The sequence below is a fragment of the Lissotriton vulgaris genome, chromosome 3_1 (genome assembly GCF_964263255.1).
Source record: "Lissotriton vulgaris chromosome 3_1, aLisVul1.2, whole genome shotgun sequence".
Classification (NCBI taxonomy): Eukaryota; Metazoa; Chordata; class Amphibia; order Caudata; family Salamandridae; genus Lissotriton; species Lissotriton vulgaris.
Window position 1 is genome coordinate 1,241,461,370 of NC_141689.1, and position 15,242 is coordinate 1,241,476,611.

The window sequence follows — 15,242 nt, forward strand, 5'->3', positions numbered from 1 at the left end:
CGCAAACTGCTGGAGGGATTCTCAGAGGGCACGGTCATAGCGTCCCAACAAGGCCGTGGGACTCGCAGCCTTCATGGAGGTCGCCGACGTCCCACACACCTTCCTCCCAGCCGAATCCAGCCATCTAGACTCTTTATCTGGAGGGACTGTGGATGACGGAGTGGTGGCATGCTGTTTACGAGCCGCCGTCACTATCACAGAGCCTGGAGGGGGTTCCACTCTTAGAGAAGCCGGATCAGAATCGGGAGCCCGGTATTTTTTCAGTATTCTCGAGGGGGCCGCCTTAGTCACCGCCGGGGTGAGAAAAAGGTCCATGGCCGGATCCTCCAGGTCCGGTACCAGTGGCAATAAAGGACGAGACAGATGTTTCTGGTGCAGTGTCTCGAAGATTACCGATGTCTTGGGCGTGGGCACCGTCAACGAGATGCCCAATTTTGCTGCACCTCTTAACAGGACATCGTGAAAAGCCACCAGATCGTCAACTGGTGACACCCTTGTCTCCGGTGACCCCGACAAAGTCGGAGAGAAGTCCCTGGTCCCTGAGGCCCTCGTAAGGGAACGAGACCTGCGCCTCCTGTGGCGTCGTCTCAACCGCGTGGATGCCCTGTTGCGTGATCGTTCCCTCCTCCTGGAACGAGAACGCGACCTCCCAGTTCGTGGGCGTTCCGCAGGTTTCCGTGGAGGCGTCTTCCGTGGCCTATCCTGGGGTTTCGGTCTAGGCGTCCCCTTAGGCGGTGTAGGAAGTGGGGGCAGTGACACCGACCTTGGCGGAGGAACAGGAGGTATCTCCGACCGAGGGACGGGCCCATGCGCGGAAGCGGTGGTGGTGGTTGTCCTGAGGGTGGAAGTGGTGGAAGCGGAGGGTTGATGGGAGGATCCTCCTTAGGTACAGGAGGAGGGGGCGACTTCGGCCGAGGTGGTGTATATACCACCGAGTACACCGAGCCCGGTGACTTCTTCGGGGGAGGGGACTGCGAACCAGCCCCTCCAGTAGGTGATCGCCGTCTCCGGCGCCCTCCACCAGACTCAGCGTGACTTCTGGCGCCAGAACTCCTTCTGCGCCGCTTAGGAGAGTTGGAACAACTCCGAGACGCCGACCTCTTCCTTCTCGACGCTGAGGGTCGCTTTTCCGGCGTCGAACGCCGCCTCCTCGACGCCGAACGCCGCCTCCACGATGTCGAACGTTCAGTCTTTGACGATGAGCGTCGACTCCTCCTTGACGCCGACCGCTTTCTTGAGGTCCTCGACGTCGAGGATCCCCTCGACGCCGAATCCTCGACGCCGACTGTCTTCTCGACGGTGACCAGTGGTGTCGCCTCGACGGCGAGCGCTGAGGCCTGTCGCTCCTTCTGGACGCCGATAGCTCGACGCTGACGTCGACGACGAAGACGCCGTCGACGGTGGTCTCGACGGCGGCCTACTCAGGCCCTTCGACGTCGATCCTTCACGCCGTCTCGACCCGGAGCCCCGGGGAGATGGGGAACACACCGTCGTCATCCCTCTCGACGTCATCGTCGATGTAATCGACGGAGACCGGGACCGTTTGCTGGTCTTCCTGCCTCTGGGGAGCCCCCCAGAGGCCTCAGCAGAGGCAGAGGGAACCTTCCCAGCCTGCCCAGACCCACCTGCAGCCTGCAGTCGTCTCTCCTCCAGGCCTTGAAGCCTAATCTTCAGCCTTTCCCTCAGGGTCCTTGCTGAAAGGTTCTGGCAGATGTCACAGTCTTCAGGGACATGTGCTTCAGGGAGACAGATAATGCAGACGTCGTGTGGATCAGTCTTGGACTTCTTCCTTCCACATGCTGGGCACTTGTCGAAAAGAGCAGGCATTTTAGAGCCATAAAAAGCCTGAACAAACACACAGGAGTGAAGGGAAACACCAAGATATAACTGAAAACACTTTTATCCAAAAAGTGCACAAAAGATCCAATAAACCCTTGAAAAAGGGAGAGCTCAATGCCAGGGTCCTGTTAGCAGGAGCCGGAAAAAAGAACTAAAAGTAAAAGGGACCTGCTGTGCATTCTGGGATACTGGGAGAAGTTCTGGAAAGTTCTCTTAAAGGCACAGTATCCTATTTAAGCCACATAATGGCAGCCTATGGGGCTTGTCTGTCCAGTCCTTCCTCTCTATCATTCCAGAGGCTTTTACTGGTAGAGGCAAGTTTCTCTATGGAGGAAACTGGGCAGGCTGTGCTGTGTGTGTGGTTTTTTTGGTGGAATTTCTAGTTGAAGTACTAGACAGTGTAGCCTGTGGATATAGGCTGCATTATTTGTCTTTAAATTCTCTCTTAAGTGTCTTTGCAGTTCTGCATTTTTGACAATTTAAGAGATTATTTTTGATTGCCAGGGTCCACGCACATGGGCGGGACTATTCACTAGATTATGACTATACACAGATATCCCCTACTACAGAAAGGCCCAGATCTCTGTACTGGGGTGAATGTATGACATTGTTCTGCATTCGGTATGTTGGAAAACGAGGCAGCATCTGTGAGGCTTGCACAAATAACATAACTACATTTGTTCTTCACTGGGAACCACGCACCCAATTTTAGGGCCTGACTTTCAGAGGGTAGCGGCTCCTCATGGGAGTGCTGTGGGTGGTGAGGCGGGACGGGGGAGGGGGGAAGAAACTCTGGCTTGTGGACGAATGGAAATAAATAAATAAAATGAATTATATTGCGCGCATTGCCATCGACGATGCAGCATGCGCAATGAAATTTGTTTTCTTTATTCATTTATTTACTTAACTCCATTCGGCCGTAAGCCTGAGTTCACTAGCCCCCCCCCCCCCTCCCCCCGCCACTTCCCTGACTCACAGCGCTCGCACGAGGAGCTGCTACTGCGGGCTGGACTGTTGCCATTGGGCGCAGGGTCAAGACCGATTAGCATATGGCTGGGTCAATACAGGAATGGCATGGGGAGCAAAAAAAATATGGATTTAGACCCAGATCTTTGTACTGGGGCGAATGTATGACATTGTTCTGCATTCTGTCCATCAATTGTTCTTTTTGCTTACTTCTTAAGAGTAACACATATGAATATGGAATTTGATAATAGGCTCTGCAAAGTAATACAATACCTAGGATCTTTTAGAACATGGTATCTTAAGCCGTTATTCAAAGCAGTCCCAATGATCCTTCAGTAAACAGAATTGGATGTTACTGTGATCCTCCTACCCCCATATTCAACATTACACCATAGTCATGATATAAATAATTTATTTAGCATGGGTAAGGTCTACACCAAAGCTTCTAGGCAACAGCACATACCTGAGGGGTGTTCACTGAGATCTGTTCTTCGGTTTGTTTCTTGTTGATCCCATACGTTGACCTCTTCCCTGTTATTAATCCAGCTGGAAGGGCCAGGATCGACAACATGACAACCTATCAGTGTAATGACATAATTGCACAATAGATTAGTGTTATAGGTAATGTGTGTTTAATTTGCTCTCTTTCACATTGGTTTGCTTAATTCAAAGCCTAAAAAATAAGTTTTAAATCAGTATTGAGGAAAAACTGCTCTCACTGCAACAATGGGGATTAGCTGCTCGTGTGTAAGACAACTCAAATTGCAACAAATTGGGATGCTAAATATGAAGTTTAAATTGAAATACATTCAATGGTATGTCTGTGACACAAAATACAAAGTATGAACCAATAGGTGCCTTCCATCTGTTGATTATATTTAAAAAATGGAGCCATATTCAAAATTAAGCAAACTGGTTCTCAGTCAAAAATGTGAAGGATGTCTGGTTGCCAATCACTAAAATGAAATTGTAATACGGAGGGCTTGACACCTGCCATGTTTGTGACAGAGTACCAAGTTTGCCAAACTCTAACTAATGCTCCTTCTCTTACTCAGGAAATCCATAAAGTAGCACTGGCTGAGGTGGCTGATGTATTTACCATACTGTTACATCGTCTGCGATTGTGATTGATACAGTTTCAATGTTTGTTTCACTTGTATTTTATTAGTGGGATGGTTTACTGTGTGCTAAATCCTCTCTGGAAGTACTCCAAATAAAAAGTAACTTGGAAAAAAAAGTGGGCAAGACCATGGGCACCCAGGGGGAAGAGGTCATGAGCTGGTGTCCCCTGGGATTTTTGGAGCTGTGGAACAATCCACGCGGCACGAGAGGTACAGGTAGGTTTGGAGGCGGGCTTTACGGGTAAGTCATAAATAGGTGCGCTTTTGGAGGGAGGGCACGCTTGGAGGCTAGTTAGTGGTTTGTTTCTGTAAGGCTAAGTTTGTTCTAGTCAGCAATATTTTGTCAACTTTTGAGGGGAATTTGTTAAATTGGGAAAATATGGCGGAGGGTGAAGAGGTGCGCGACGCGCTGCGAAATTAGTGCGCGGCGGGACGGGAAGACCTGTTGAGGCACGGGGTGTCTACCGCTGTGGTGGCGGGCGTGGTGCGTCCAAAGAGGAAGGCGGCAAGAGGAGTGGTCGCGGCGGTGGCGGCATGTTTACCGTCGCACGGCCGAGCTCCGCTGCCGCCTGTCAATGTGGGAAGTAAAGCAGCATTCAAACGGAGCCGTGGGCGCTCTCACCGGAGGAGCGGTGGTGATAGGCTTCCAGTGCCGCAGTGTTCCTCAGCTACGGTGCCGGTGGGAGTGTCAGGTCAGTTGGGGGCAATCCTGGCCCCTCGTGTGGGCTGGGCTGGGAGAAGAGCCTCACTGTGGGGTGGGGCTGCCTCCCGCCCACGCTCTGCAGGGAGGGAGCGAGGACGGGGTTTTGCTGGGAGAGAGAGTGTTGCACTGGTTTTACCTGCAAATTACTCCAATACAGTACGGGCAAAAGAGAAAAAGAAGATGCCCATGAAGCGCCCAGGTTTTAATATGGGAAGCGGCTCAAGTAAATTTAGGCAAGCGCTCTGCATTATTGGTAGACTACTCCAGTGATAGGGGGGAAGAGTTTTTAGAGGAACACACAGTTTCCCCTGTACCTTAACAAGCGAGGAATAAGCCGTCTAGGATTTCCAATGTTTCTGGGACAGTGTTGTTGGGTGATAATTCTGTGGTTGTGCAGTCTCCTTTGCCCAGGGATCCCCCTGGTGGAAAATCACAGTTGTCAAGCAGGGTTTCGTTTGCAGCAGGTCAGTTGGAGCACAGAGTCAGCAGTGCATGGTTATGCACTTGAGGAGCCTGAGGTGGTGGAATCGTTTCCTCTCAGTGAGCGTGTTGATACAACGCCTGAACAGTTAAGGGGTTCATATGCGTGTGAATTTATTTTTCCTACACCTAGATCTCCGGTTCAGCCTCATTTTAATTTTGATTCATCATTTGGGCCTTAAGCTGGGCACTGGGTGTGGGTGGGGCATTCTAACACCCAGTTAGTTACGAGTGGCAGCTCGGGACAGGGGTCTGGGGGGAACGTTCTGGAGTTTCCAGCGCCTTCAGGCAGGAGCCGCTTAAAGGTGTCATCATCAGCAGGAGAACAGACAGTGACTGGAGTTCTCAGTCTTTCGAGCACTGAGCAGTTTGCGGCTATTGGTCAGAAATCTGGCACTCAGGGCGGATCAAGTATGGTTTTTCAGTGTACGGCCGGGCATTGGGAGCAGATACCTTTGACCAATTGGAGGTCGTATGATGGGGGGGTGGGGGATGGGGAACTGCCCAGCCACAGCCCATATAGGGGGTGCCACCGGGGGGTGACATGGGGCAGGGGAGGGGCAGGGTGGGGGTTTGTAAAATGCGGGAAACGGACGATTTCAGGTAAGTAATGAAAAAAAAATGAAATTTCCGTTACTTACCTGAAATCGTCTGTTTCCCGCATTTTATACCCCCCACCCTTCCCCTATCCCCGCCCCACGTCACCGCCCGGTGGCACGCCCTATACGGGCCGTGGCTGGAATTGCCTGGTAGTAGTAACCTTGATTTGGATATACATGAGGAACAATTGGATTATGGGGATGATTATGATGATATTGAAGAAGGGGTTTTGGGTGAAGATATTGTGGATGGTAATGTACAATTGCTAATACAGGATAATGTGTTTTCAAAGGGTGGGTCAGGGGCAACCAATGTTATTAGCGTGTTGAAGAAGTCAGGAGCGGACAGTGCAATGGACTAGGAACAGCGACGCGGTCATCGTCAGCGTGATGATCCACAAGAATTTCAGGAACGCTCAGCTCAGTTATCGACAGGTAAGCCACATCCGTGGGCTTCTTGCTCACAACCCTTGGGTGGCAAACAGAATACACGTTCTGTGGGTGAAGTTTCATTGTCGGATGTTGTGGGAGTGTCTCCTGGGGAGGTGGTTGGGGAATGTGACTGCACAGTCTTCAACTGTTGATAGTGCTGATGTGGTAAATAAGGTTTCAAGTCTAGATAAAAAAGTGGATAGAGGAAGTAATTTTTGCGATGTGCAGGTGGGGGAACTTTCTAATATTCATAAGAAGCTTCCTTATATGGGAATAGCTATGCCATTGGGGACGCATCTTTCAGATAAGACAAAAAACAGGATCTGGCAACAAGAGTTTGTTGATGTGTTTAAACTACTCCATAGGGACATTCAAGCTAAAGAACGGTCCAAAGAAAAGGAATGGGAACTTGCTAAACGTCCCAGGGTCCCCAAAACAGAGAATTAGATGTGAGCATTTTTGATCTATGCGAGTGTGTATTGCGAAAGACATCAAGAAAGGGCAGTAGCGATGTTCAAATACATGGACATCACTAGAAAAGCCCAAATGCATTTTGGTTGTTTTGCGTGGATCAGCTACGACGAGGAATTTAGAGCCAGGGTTAGTTTGTTCCACGATAAGCCGGGGGATGTCGATTCCGAGCTTTGGCTCCAGTGGATTTCCTCTGCCTAACCGCCTGCCACAACGCATACAAGTGGCTTACCAATCACATACTGGCCCTTTCAGCCGCACCCTGCCCAAATCGAGGCGGGCTGGTTTGGTAGGGGTCAGTTTCCAGTATCTGGAGCCTGTTGGAATTTTAACTGAGGTGTCTGCAACAGACAGTTTTGTAGATTCAAACATGAATGTTCCCAATGTGGAGGAAAACATGCAATCACACAATGTTTTACCAATCAAAGGTTTGGGGAACAAGGGAGATTTCAAAGGGGACGGGGGATCAGTTTTCCAACCTATCCCGAAGGGCTCATACCCCATTTTGGCTGTTGATTATGGAATCATGGCTGACTGACTACCTAGATTCTGAGGCTGCTTTCAAACTTTATAGGGGTTTCCGGGAGGGATTCAGGATTGGTTAACAGGGGCCAAGGTATAATCGTTGAGCTGATAACTTCAAATCTGCTAAGGAGTCACCACAGGTTGTGCGACAGAAATTGGATGTGGAATTGAGAGCAGGCAGGATAGCTGGTCCATTCTGGCAGTGCCCCCTGGTAAACTTGATTGGATCGCCTTTGGGATCAGTACCCAAGAAAGTGTCTGGGGAATTTCATTTAATTCACCATCTCTTGTGGCCGGATGGCCAATCCATTAATGATTTCATTTCCCCTGCTGATTCCAATGTGTCTTATGCTTCGGTAGATGATGCATTAAAATTGGTAAGGGTGGTGGGGACTGCGGCTGAATTAGCGAAGAGCGATATTCAGTCAGCTTTCCGCTTGCTACCAATACACTCATCAGATTTGGAACTTTTGAGCATTTTTTTTGACAGTGCATTTTACGTAGACAGAGTTCTTCCGATGGGGTGTTCAGTATCCTGTGCTCTTTCTTAAATGTTTAGTACCTTTTTGCAATGGTGCTTTATTAAAGGACGTGGTCATCAATATGTTTGCCACTATTTGGATGACTTTATGTTCATTGGAGCCGCACATTCAGATCAGTGTAGCAAGGTGCTAGGTTTTTTCCAGGATATGGCTAACGAGTTGGGGTCCCACTGGCTTCAGAAAAGACTGAAGGCCCCGGCACCAAACTCACCTTTTTGGGTATAGAAATTGACACACAGGATATGATGGCTCGTTTGCCGAAAGAAAAGGTACAGAAAATCAAGTCCTTTTTGCTGGGTGTAATCGTCAAAGACAAGATTGAGCTCTGACAGGTTCAGCGCTTACTGGGCTATCTAAACTTTGCCTGTCGGGAGGTTAGGGCAGGCAGGACTTTTTGCAGACGTTTGGGGATGGCAATATCAGGGGCGTACCTTCCTCACCACAGGATTAGAATTTCTAAGGCTATCAAGGAAGATCTTTTCATTTGGCTTACGTTTCTGGAAGATTTTAATGGAGTTTCCCTCTTTTTTGTAGAGGACAATATCATCTGGCAGATTCAGCTCTTTTCGGATGCTTCTGGGGCTCATGGATTCGGTCTGTTTTGGGAGGGTCGCTAGTGTGCAGAAAGGTGGCCCCCTCATTGGCTTCAACGGGGTCGCAGTATTGCCTTCCTGGAATTATTCCCTCCGATTGTTGCTTTGCTGGTTTGGGGGAGGGGGGGGGGGGTGAAATTTGGGGATAGATGTGTACTTTTTCACACCAACAATATGTCTGTGGTAGATCTTATTAATAATCAAAAAGCTAAAGATCTACGTGTGTTACGCCTGTTATGGGTTTTTATGTTACAAAGCCTAAGATTTAATATAGTGTTTAAAGCACAACACATTCCAGGCTTCAACAATTCTATAGCAGACGCTTTGTCTCGCTTTATTTGACAGAAATTCCACAACTTGGCGTCAGGGGCAGACACCTTCAAAACTCCAATTCCACAGAGCACCTGGGTGCTGGGGGACTGAGGATCGTCGATTTAGTTGAAAAATCTATATCTCCTTCCACTTGATGAACCTATCAGCAGGCCTGGAACGAATTTTTAAGTTATGTAAACTCAAAAGATTTTGTTGAGAAAGCAGATGGTAACACACGTTCCATTGTACAGTTTGTGTTACATTTGATTAACAAGGGCTTGTCACACACAACCATTTCTGGGAAATTGGCTGGTAGTTCTTTTTATGGCCAATTAAGGTGGGGTCAGGACCCGGTGGAAGATGGTTTTTTTTAAAAATGTTAACCTTTATTCACAGTCAAAATTCTATTACAGAGTTAGTCGCCAGCAGCCCCAGGCGGGTGCCAGCCAATTCCCAGAAAAACATATCACGTACATAGTATATATTTGACACAGCCTGAGAGCCGACATCCCGGAGGTTCGGCGGCGTACAACGTGAGAGTAGAGCATTACAAATCTAGAAGTGGCCAGACAGCATTACCGTGCATACCTTTCAGCGCTCGTGTCAACACTCCACTGGCTGTGTGTAGGACGGGGACATTACCAACCCTGAGGCAAGCAGGCAAGACACAACCCAGCATCGTAACAAGAAAACTAAAAGGGAAGGGCTAACTAACTCCTACCCCAACTACCCCCCCACCCACATATCGCCATCAGTGCTCTTGCCCAGGTTGCAGCACAGCTAATACTTGATTGAACACGGTGTTACTCGAATAAGAAAGGAGGAACTTGAGGACCGCCTAACGGCCTGCTGTCCTTACGAGGCAGGCCGAGCCCTCCAGTGTGGCCCATGGGCAACGCACCGCACATATCCCCTGCATGCGGACTGCACCCCAGTGTCCCTCTACTCGCCATGACCCTACCGCACCTCCCTGTGGACCCCAGTTATGCACCAACCTCGAACCCCCACAAAGGCCCCTACCCGGGTTCCTCATGTATGCTACGCTTGTCAACTTCCCCACCCTGCTCCGTGTCCTCCTCCTCCCCAGTTCCGCTGATGTATGTCTTGTACAATGTCCAGAAGTTTTTGGGCCGGCTCATGGGAGGGAGCAATTCGCTATATACCTCAGACTGTGTGCAGCAGTACAACATATCCTGTGCCCATCTTTTCTTTGTTGGTAACGGGCCTCTCATCCAGCAAGCAGCCACTACTCTTCTGGCTATTAACAAGGCCAAATCTACCAGCCGTCTCAATGCAACCGGCAGGGGCTTCGAGTAACCCAACAGTGCCAGCGCCGGATCAGCCACGATCTCCGCCTCTAGAATTAAGCACAGTTCCGCGAACACTTCCCCCCAGAATTTACTGACGCCCGGACAGGCCCAGGCCATGTGGAGGAAATCAGCTGACGCTGCATGGCAGCGTTCACATTCCGGGGATTGCCGCAAACCGTATCTGTGCAGCCTCTCCGGGGTATAGTAGACGCGCTGTAGGAATTTGAAATGAACCAGCCGATGTCGTCCATTCAAAGATAGCCTCTTTGTGCTGAGGCAACAGTACCTCCACATGTCATCCTCTATCTGCAGTTGAAGATCGCGCTGCCACTCTATTCTAGCTTTGGATGGCTGGGGTGGTTTGTGGCGGGATCCCAATTTGTTTAGGTTAGTCACCAGTTTACGAGAGGAGACTGTTTTAATCACGTAAGTAAGTTCCGGTACCTCAGTTGGTTCCTGCAGGTCCGGTCCCAGGAGTTCCCGCAATGCCCCCCGAACCCTGTGATATTGAAATTGTGATAGGAGCGAGACGTCTGCCTGCTGAGGGGACAATTGCTCCCATGTCTTCAGCACTCCATCCACGAACAGGTCCTCAAGTTTGGACACTCCCGACCTCTGAAATGTTCTTGTGACTCCCTTCTCCCTCAGGAAGGGGATCCACACCGCCCACTCTACCCTTAGGAGCGGGGAATACAGAAGGTCGCAGCCCTGCGCTCGTGCCAACTCATGCCATGCATGATTCGTGGTTTTAATGGAGTCCAGTCTGCCAATACTTCGATCTATCGGCAGGCATACTGTGGCCGGCAGTGGCAGTGGGTCAGCGAAGAGGCGCTCAAGAATGACGTGCGGGATCTGCGGTGATCCGTGAATCCAGGTGTGAAGGTGAGCCGCCTGCGCCACTCTGTAATACCTCTCCATGTCAGGGGCGCCCAGGCCTCCCATTTGATAAGGTAATGTCAAGGTCTGCCACTGTATTCTGGGGTGTTTTCCCCCCCACGCAAAGCGAGTGAGCGCCTTAGTCAACTGTTTGAAAAAGGCCTTAGAGAGTACGACTGGGATGTTGGTGAACAAGAACAGAAACCTAGGCAGCACCACCATTTTCATAATAGAGATCCTGCCCATCAGGGATAGGGGAAGTTTGCACCATTTCTCTATATCATCCAGCAGTCTAGAAAAGGTGGTTCCATAGCTTTCCCGAATCAAGGTTTCGGGATCCATATGCAACCGTATCCCCATGTACCGGACCGGGTCCGAGGACCACTGGAGGGGATAGTCCATCTCAAAAGGTGTGGTGACTGGGGTTAACGGGAACGCTACAGATTTGTTCCAATTGACTTTGAGACCTGATAGCGCCCCAAACCGCACAACCTCTCTGAGCACTGATTGAAGATTTGTCTCCGGTTCACGGACGTATAGGAGAGTGTCATCCGCGTATGTGGATATGCCAATCTTATATGTCGGAAAATTGATGCCCTCTGCGGGATGGTACTCCCTGAACGCGCAGGCTAGGGGTTCAGCTACTAAGGCATACAATAATGGAGATAGAGGGTGTGAGAAGTTGGCCCGATATGCAGCGTTCGCTATTCTAGCGACCACTATGTATCGTTCCAAACGACCCTTATGGTGATTGGTTGTAAGTCAACCTTAGACCAGCTATCCTAGTAGCGTGGATACGAGCAGTCTTCGGGCTAAACTCTAGAGGGCGTGTTAAGCCAGCTGTTATACCATCACATACCCCTTGAACACCAAGTGAAAGGACACCACACAAGTGTTATGAAAATAAACAGTATATTTATTAAGAATCACAACAGCCCTGTACTCTTTATGAGGACAGGGTACTAAGCACAGAACCAAAGCTCTTAGAAAATACTTCAAGTGCACAATTAAAACAAATTCCCGAGGGCACGGAAAGTTCTAATGGTCTCGGGCGGACCCGATAAGGCAAGTCGGAAGCGAGGGACTCAGGACCCTAGAGTAAGGAGGCTATGCAGGCACCGGAGTGCCGAAGTTACCTAGCCACGAGGGCTGCGGCTGCACAAGTCTTACAGGCGTCGGGGTCTTCGCTGACGAGCCAGGAGCCGGAAGAAAAGGAGTTGCTGGCCGGCGACCAGTGCTGAATAGTTCGTAGAGATCCAAGCCTGGATCAGAGATCGTTGATACCTGAAAGCAGAGGGGACCAAGTTCGTACTACTAGCCAGTAGTCAGAGGGTACCAGGAAGGCACCGGATGGCCGTCACCTCGACAAGGTGAGTGGGCGACGTTAGGCTCTGCAGTCTCACGGACCAGGAGGCGTTGTCGGCGACCAGGATGGAGGTGCGAGCTGTCCCACGAAGATTGATGCTGTCGGCGTCGCTGGGCCCAGGATTGGGGCAACAAGCCTTGGCAGATTTCAGGGCCACGAGGTGGGCCTAAAATGGCGTCTTGAGTGGGCCAGGAGGGTCCGGGGTGCTTCTCTCAAAGAAGGAAGCAAAGGCCAGTCTGGAGCAACCAGACCAGCAGCGTTGGTTGTCGGATGTCATCAAAGAAGGGCACAAGCCAGCGGCTAGTGACCAGACAACGTGCTGAGCGGCGAGCAGAAGGGCCCCACGCAGATCGTGGAGATGCTGGGAGGCTGCACTTCGGTGCTGGAGCGGCTCAGGGTCGGGGCTTCTCGGACCCCAGAGCACTCACCAGAGGATTCCTTCGGTGGTCGTGCTGGTTTAAGAAAGCGTGCAGGTTTTGATGATGGTCGGTCCCTCGAGGTCTCGTCGCACCCACAGATCTCAGCTGAGCTGAAGCCGTGGGTAGAGGTCAGAGGTGCCAGGGAAGCCGGTTCTCGTCGAGCTGGGTCGTCGGATTCCTGAGGAAGGACTTGCAGCAAACCGCAGAGTTCTTAGATGGTGCCTGCGGATGCAGAGTGACTACTCCTTAGCCACAAAGGAGAAATCTTGAGAAGAGTCTTGAATGTCCTTTCGTAGAAAGTAGTTCTTGATTCACAGATGATCTGATTTGAAAGGGTCCCCGCTCCGGCCTTTATCCTAAAGAAAGGGGTGGGTACATGACTAGGTCCTGCCCTAAGGGTGGGACCAGGAAGGGGGGGTAGTTACACCCCTCTCCCCCTGCTGGACTTTCCCCAGGTCAGAGGCTGCGCGCCCCTGGAACTGGTTCTAGCCGGCAGATGCGTAGTGAGCACCGGGGTGCCACTCCGCAGTCACCTTCTCGCAAAGCCCTACCTACCCAGAATACACAAACCCTGTCTAGGACGGTGCGAACACCGCCCTTGACAGGAAACCCTTTGTCCGAGCTCTCCTCGCTGGAAGGACTCCCAGCAGCAGGAGGTCAGACTTGTGTCTGTGGTGGCAGCGTCCATCTTGTGGAACTGAGGCTTCAGTTAACTTTAACCGGGGTTCACAGTTACGTACATGTCGTGTCCCTCTAGAAGGGCGGAATGCCAACCTCGTCGCCAGAATTGGTGAGGGGGCAGCATCCCGATTCGTATGACACCTTACTCGACATGTCTTGATAACGCAATACCGAAGTTACCGATATGATACGCGTTATCATGGAACAGCCATTGAGTCTTGGTTCCGCAAGCTGCAACCGGGCTCGGCTCGTGCCAGAGCCCAATTCACACGGGTCCATGCACTCTGCCTTCAGGATTGTCAAGGCCTGCCATAGGAGTGACTGATAGGAACCCGGGTGTCCATTGTGAGGTTAGATATAGGGATACTATACCTAAAGCAACGAACGAGTACGCTACGTTGCCCCAGCTGTCGTGCAGCCAGTTGTGTCAGTTTTAGATGGACATCCAGGGGTGGCATAATACATGCTTCAGCCCCTGGTAGGCCCTGGGTACACCGATGCCCTGAGTTACAGGGTCTGACAGGGTGGCCCAGTTCCAATTGGGTAATGCACCTAAGGTACACACATCAATTTAGTGAGAGAACAGCTAGGCTGTGGGTCTGATTGGCAGGCCCAAAGCCCGAGAAAGTCGTAAACCAGTGAAACAAAAGCAAAAAGTCCGGGTGATCATAGGATTGCAGACCCTACTCTCCTACAGAGGGCACCCCTGCCTCGTCCCCCTGCTAATTTCAAAAGGGTCAGTGACAGAGTTTCCCATGCGCAATCTAGCCGTTGGCTTATAGTACAGTGCTCCCAGCATTTGTAGGAAGGGTTCACCCAGCCCTAGTTTTTGCAGCACTCTTAGCATGAATGGCCATTCTACTGAATCGAATGCTTTTTCCATATCAAGAAATATGGCTATAGCCTTGTTCCCTTGCCGAACATGCTGCATCGTGCCCAGCACTGTCCTGATGTTATAGGTCAGATTACTTTCCGGGACAAAACCGGCTTGCTCCGGCGCCACGAGATCAGGCACAAGGAGCGCCAATCGCGTGGCAAGCACTTTGGCATACAGTTTGGTATCCACATTTAGTAGTGACAATGGCCGATACGAGCCACAAACTTCTGGGGGCTTGCCGGGCTTCAATATCGTTATCAGCAGGGCCTCGCTCATGGTGGGAGACATCGACCCGTCCGCGCAGATCTCATCGAAAAGGGTGATCAGATGAGGCATGAGTTTATCGAGAAAAGTCTTGTAGAAGCCCACAGTAAGACCATCAATTCCGCGGGCACTACCCGCTCTCATCCCCCCTAGAGCGTCCCTTATCTCATCCTCCTGAACCAGAGCCGCCGGTGGAAGATGTTTTATTAAGAAGAATGTTGAAAGGTTTTAGCAGGGAACATACTTATCCTTCGCCTTTACGTGAGCCAGTTACTTTTGATCTGTTGCAACTGTTGTTGTTACAATTACCAGTTTGCTGTTATGATGATTGGGAGGTTTCTCGTTTTAGATTATGCATAATCTGGTTGTTCTTTGGTGCTTTCAGGGTTTCCGAATTATTGGGTTTACAGGATCAGGTAGGTATTCAGAGTAGCGAGGTTCAATTACACGGTGACAAACTGAGGATCTGGTTAAGGAAGTTGAAAACTGACCAACTGGGGAAAGGCATGTGGGTTCATTTAAATGGTAGCAGGTTAATGGATTGCTGTCCTTTGAGGGAGTGGGAGTCTTTCTCTCAATCTGCTATTTCCCGGCCTGGTGTAATTTTTTCTCATAGATCTCGTAAGAGAGGCCATTTACGATATTGCCAGACCAACGAGCAAAAGAGAATATAAAGGATTTACTTTTTTTGCGCGCCCAGACTTTGCACACGCAACGGTGGAACGCCGCTGGAGGATGCAGCAACTCTTTACTCCATTTGAACAAATCGGAGCAACGGTACACCTGCAAAACCCAGCACGCTTAAGAGTCATCTACAAAGGAGTAACCGAAAATTTTACAAGTAAAATCCAAGCGGAAGCTTACTT

At 50.4% G+C, this 15,242-nt stretch overlaps 1 protein-coding gene across 2 annotated transcripts in view; it reads right to left on the reverse strand.

Moving 5' to 3' along the window:
- The window catches only part of LOC147727725 (uncharacterized), a 252,273-nt gene that overhangs the window by 101,083 nt on the left and 135,948 nt on the right, over positions 1 to 15,242 (reverse strand). For both annotated transcript variants that reach the window (XM_086961721.1, XM_086961722.1), the window contains exon 4: positions 3,269 to 3,382. In XM_086961721.1, the coding sequence (XP_086817847.1) occupies positions 3,269 to 3,382 (114 nt within the window). The remainder of the gene's footprint in view (positions 1 to 3,268; positions 3,383 to 15,242) is intronic.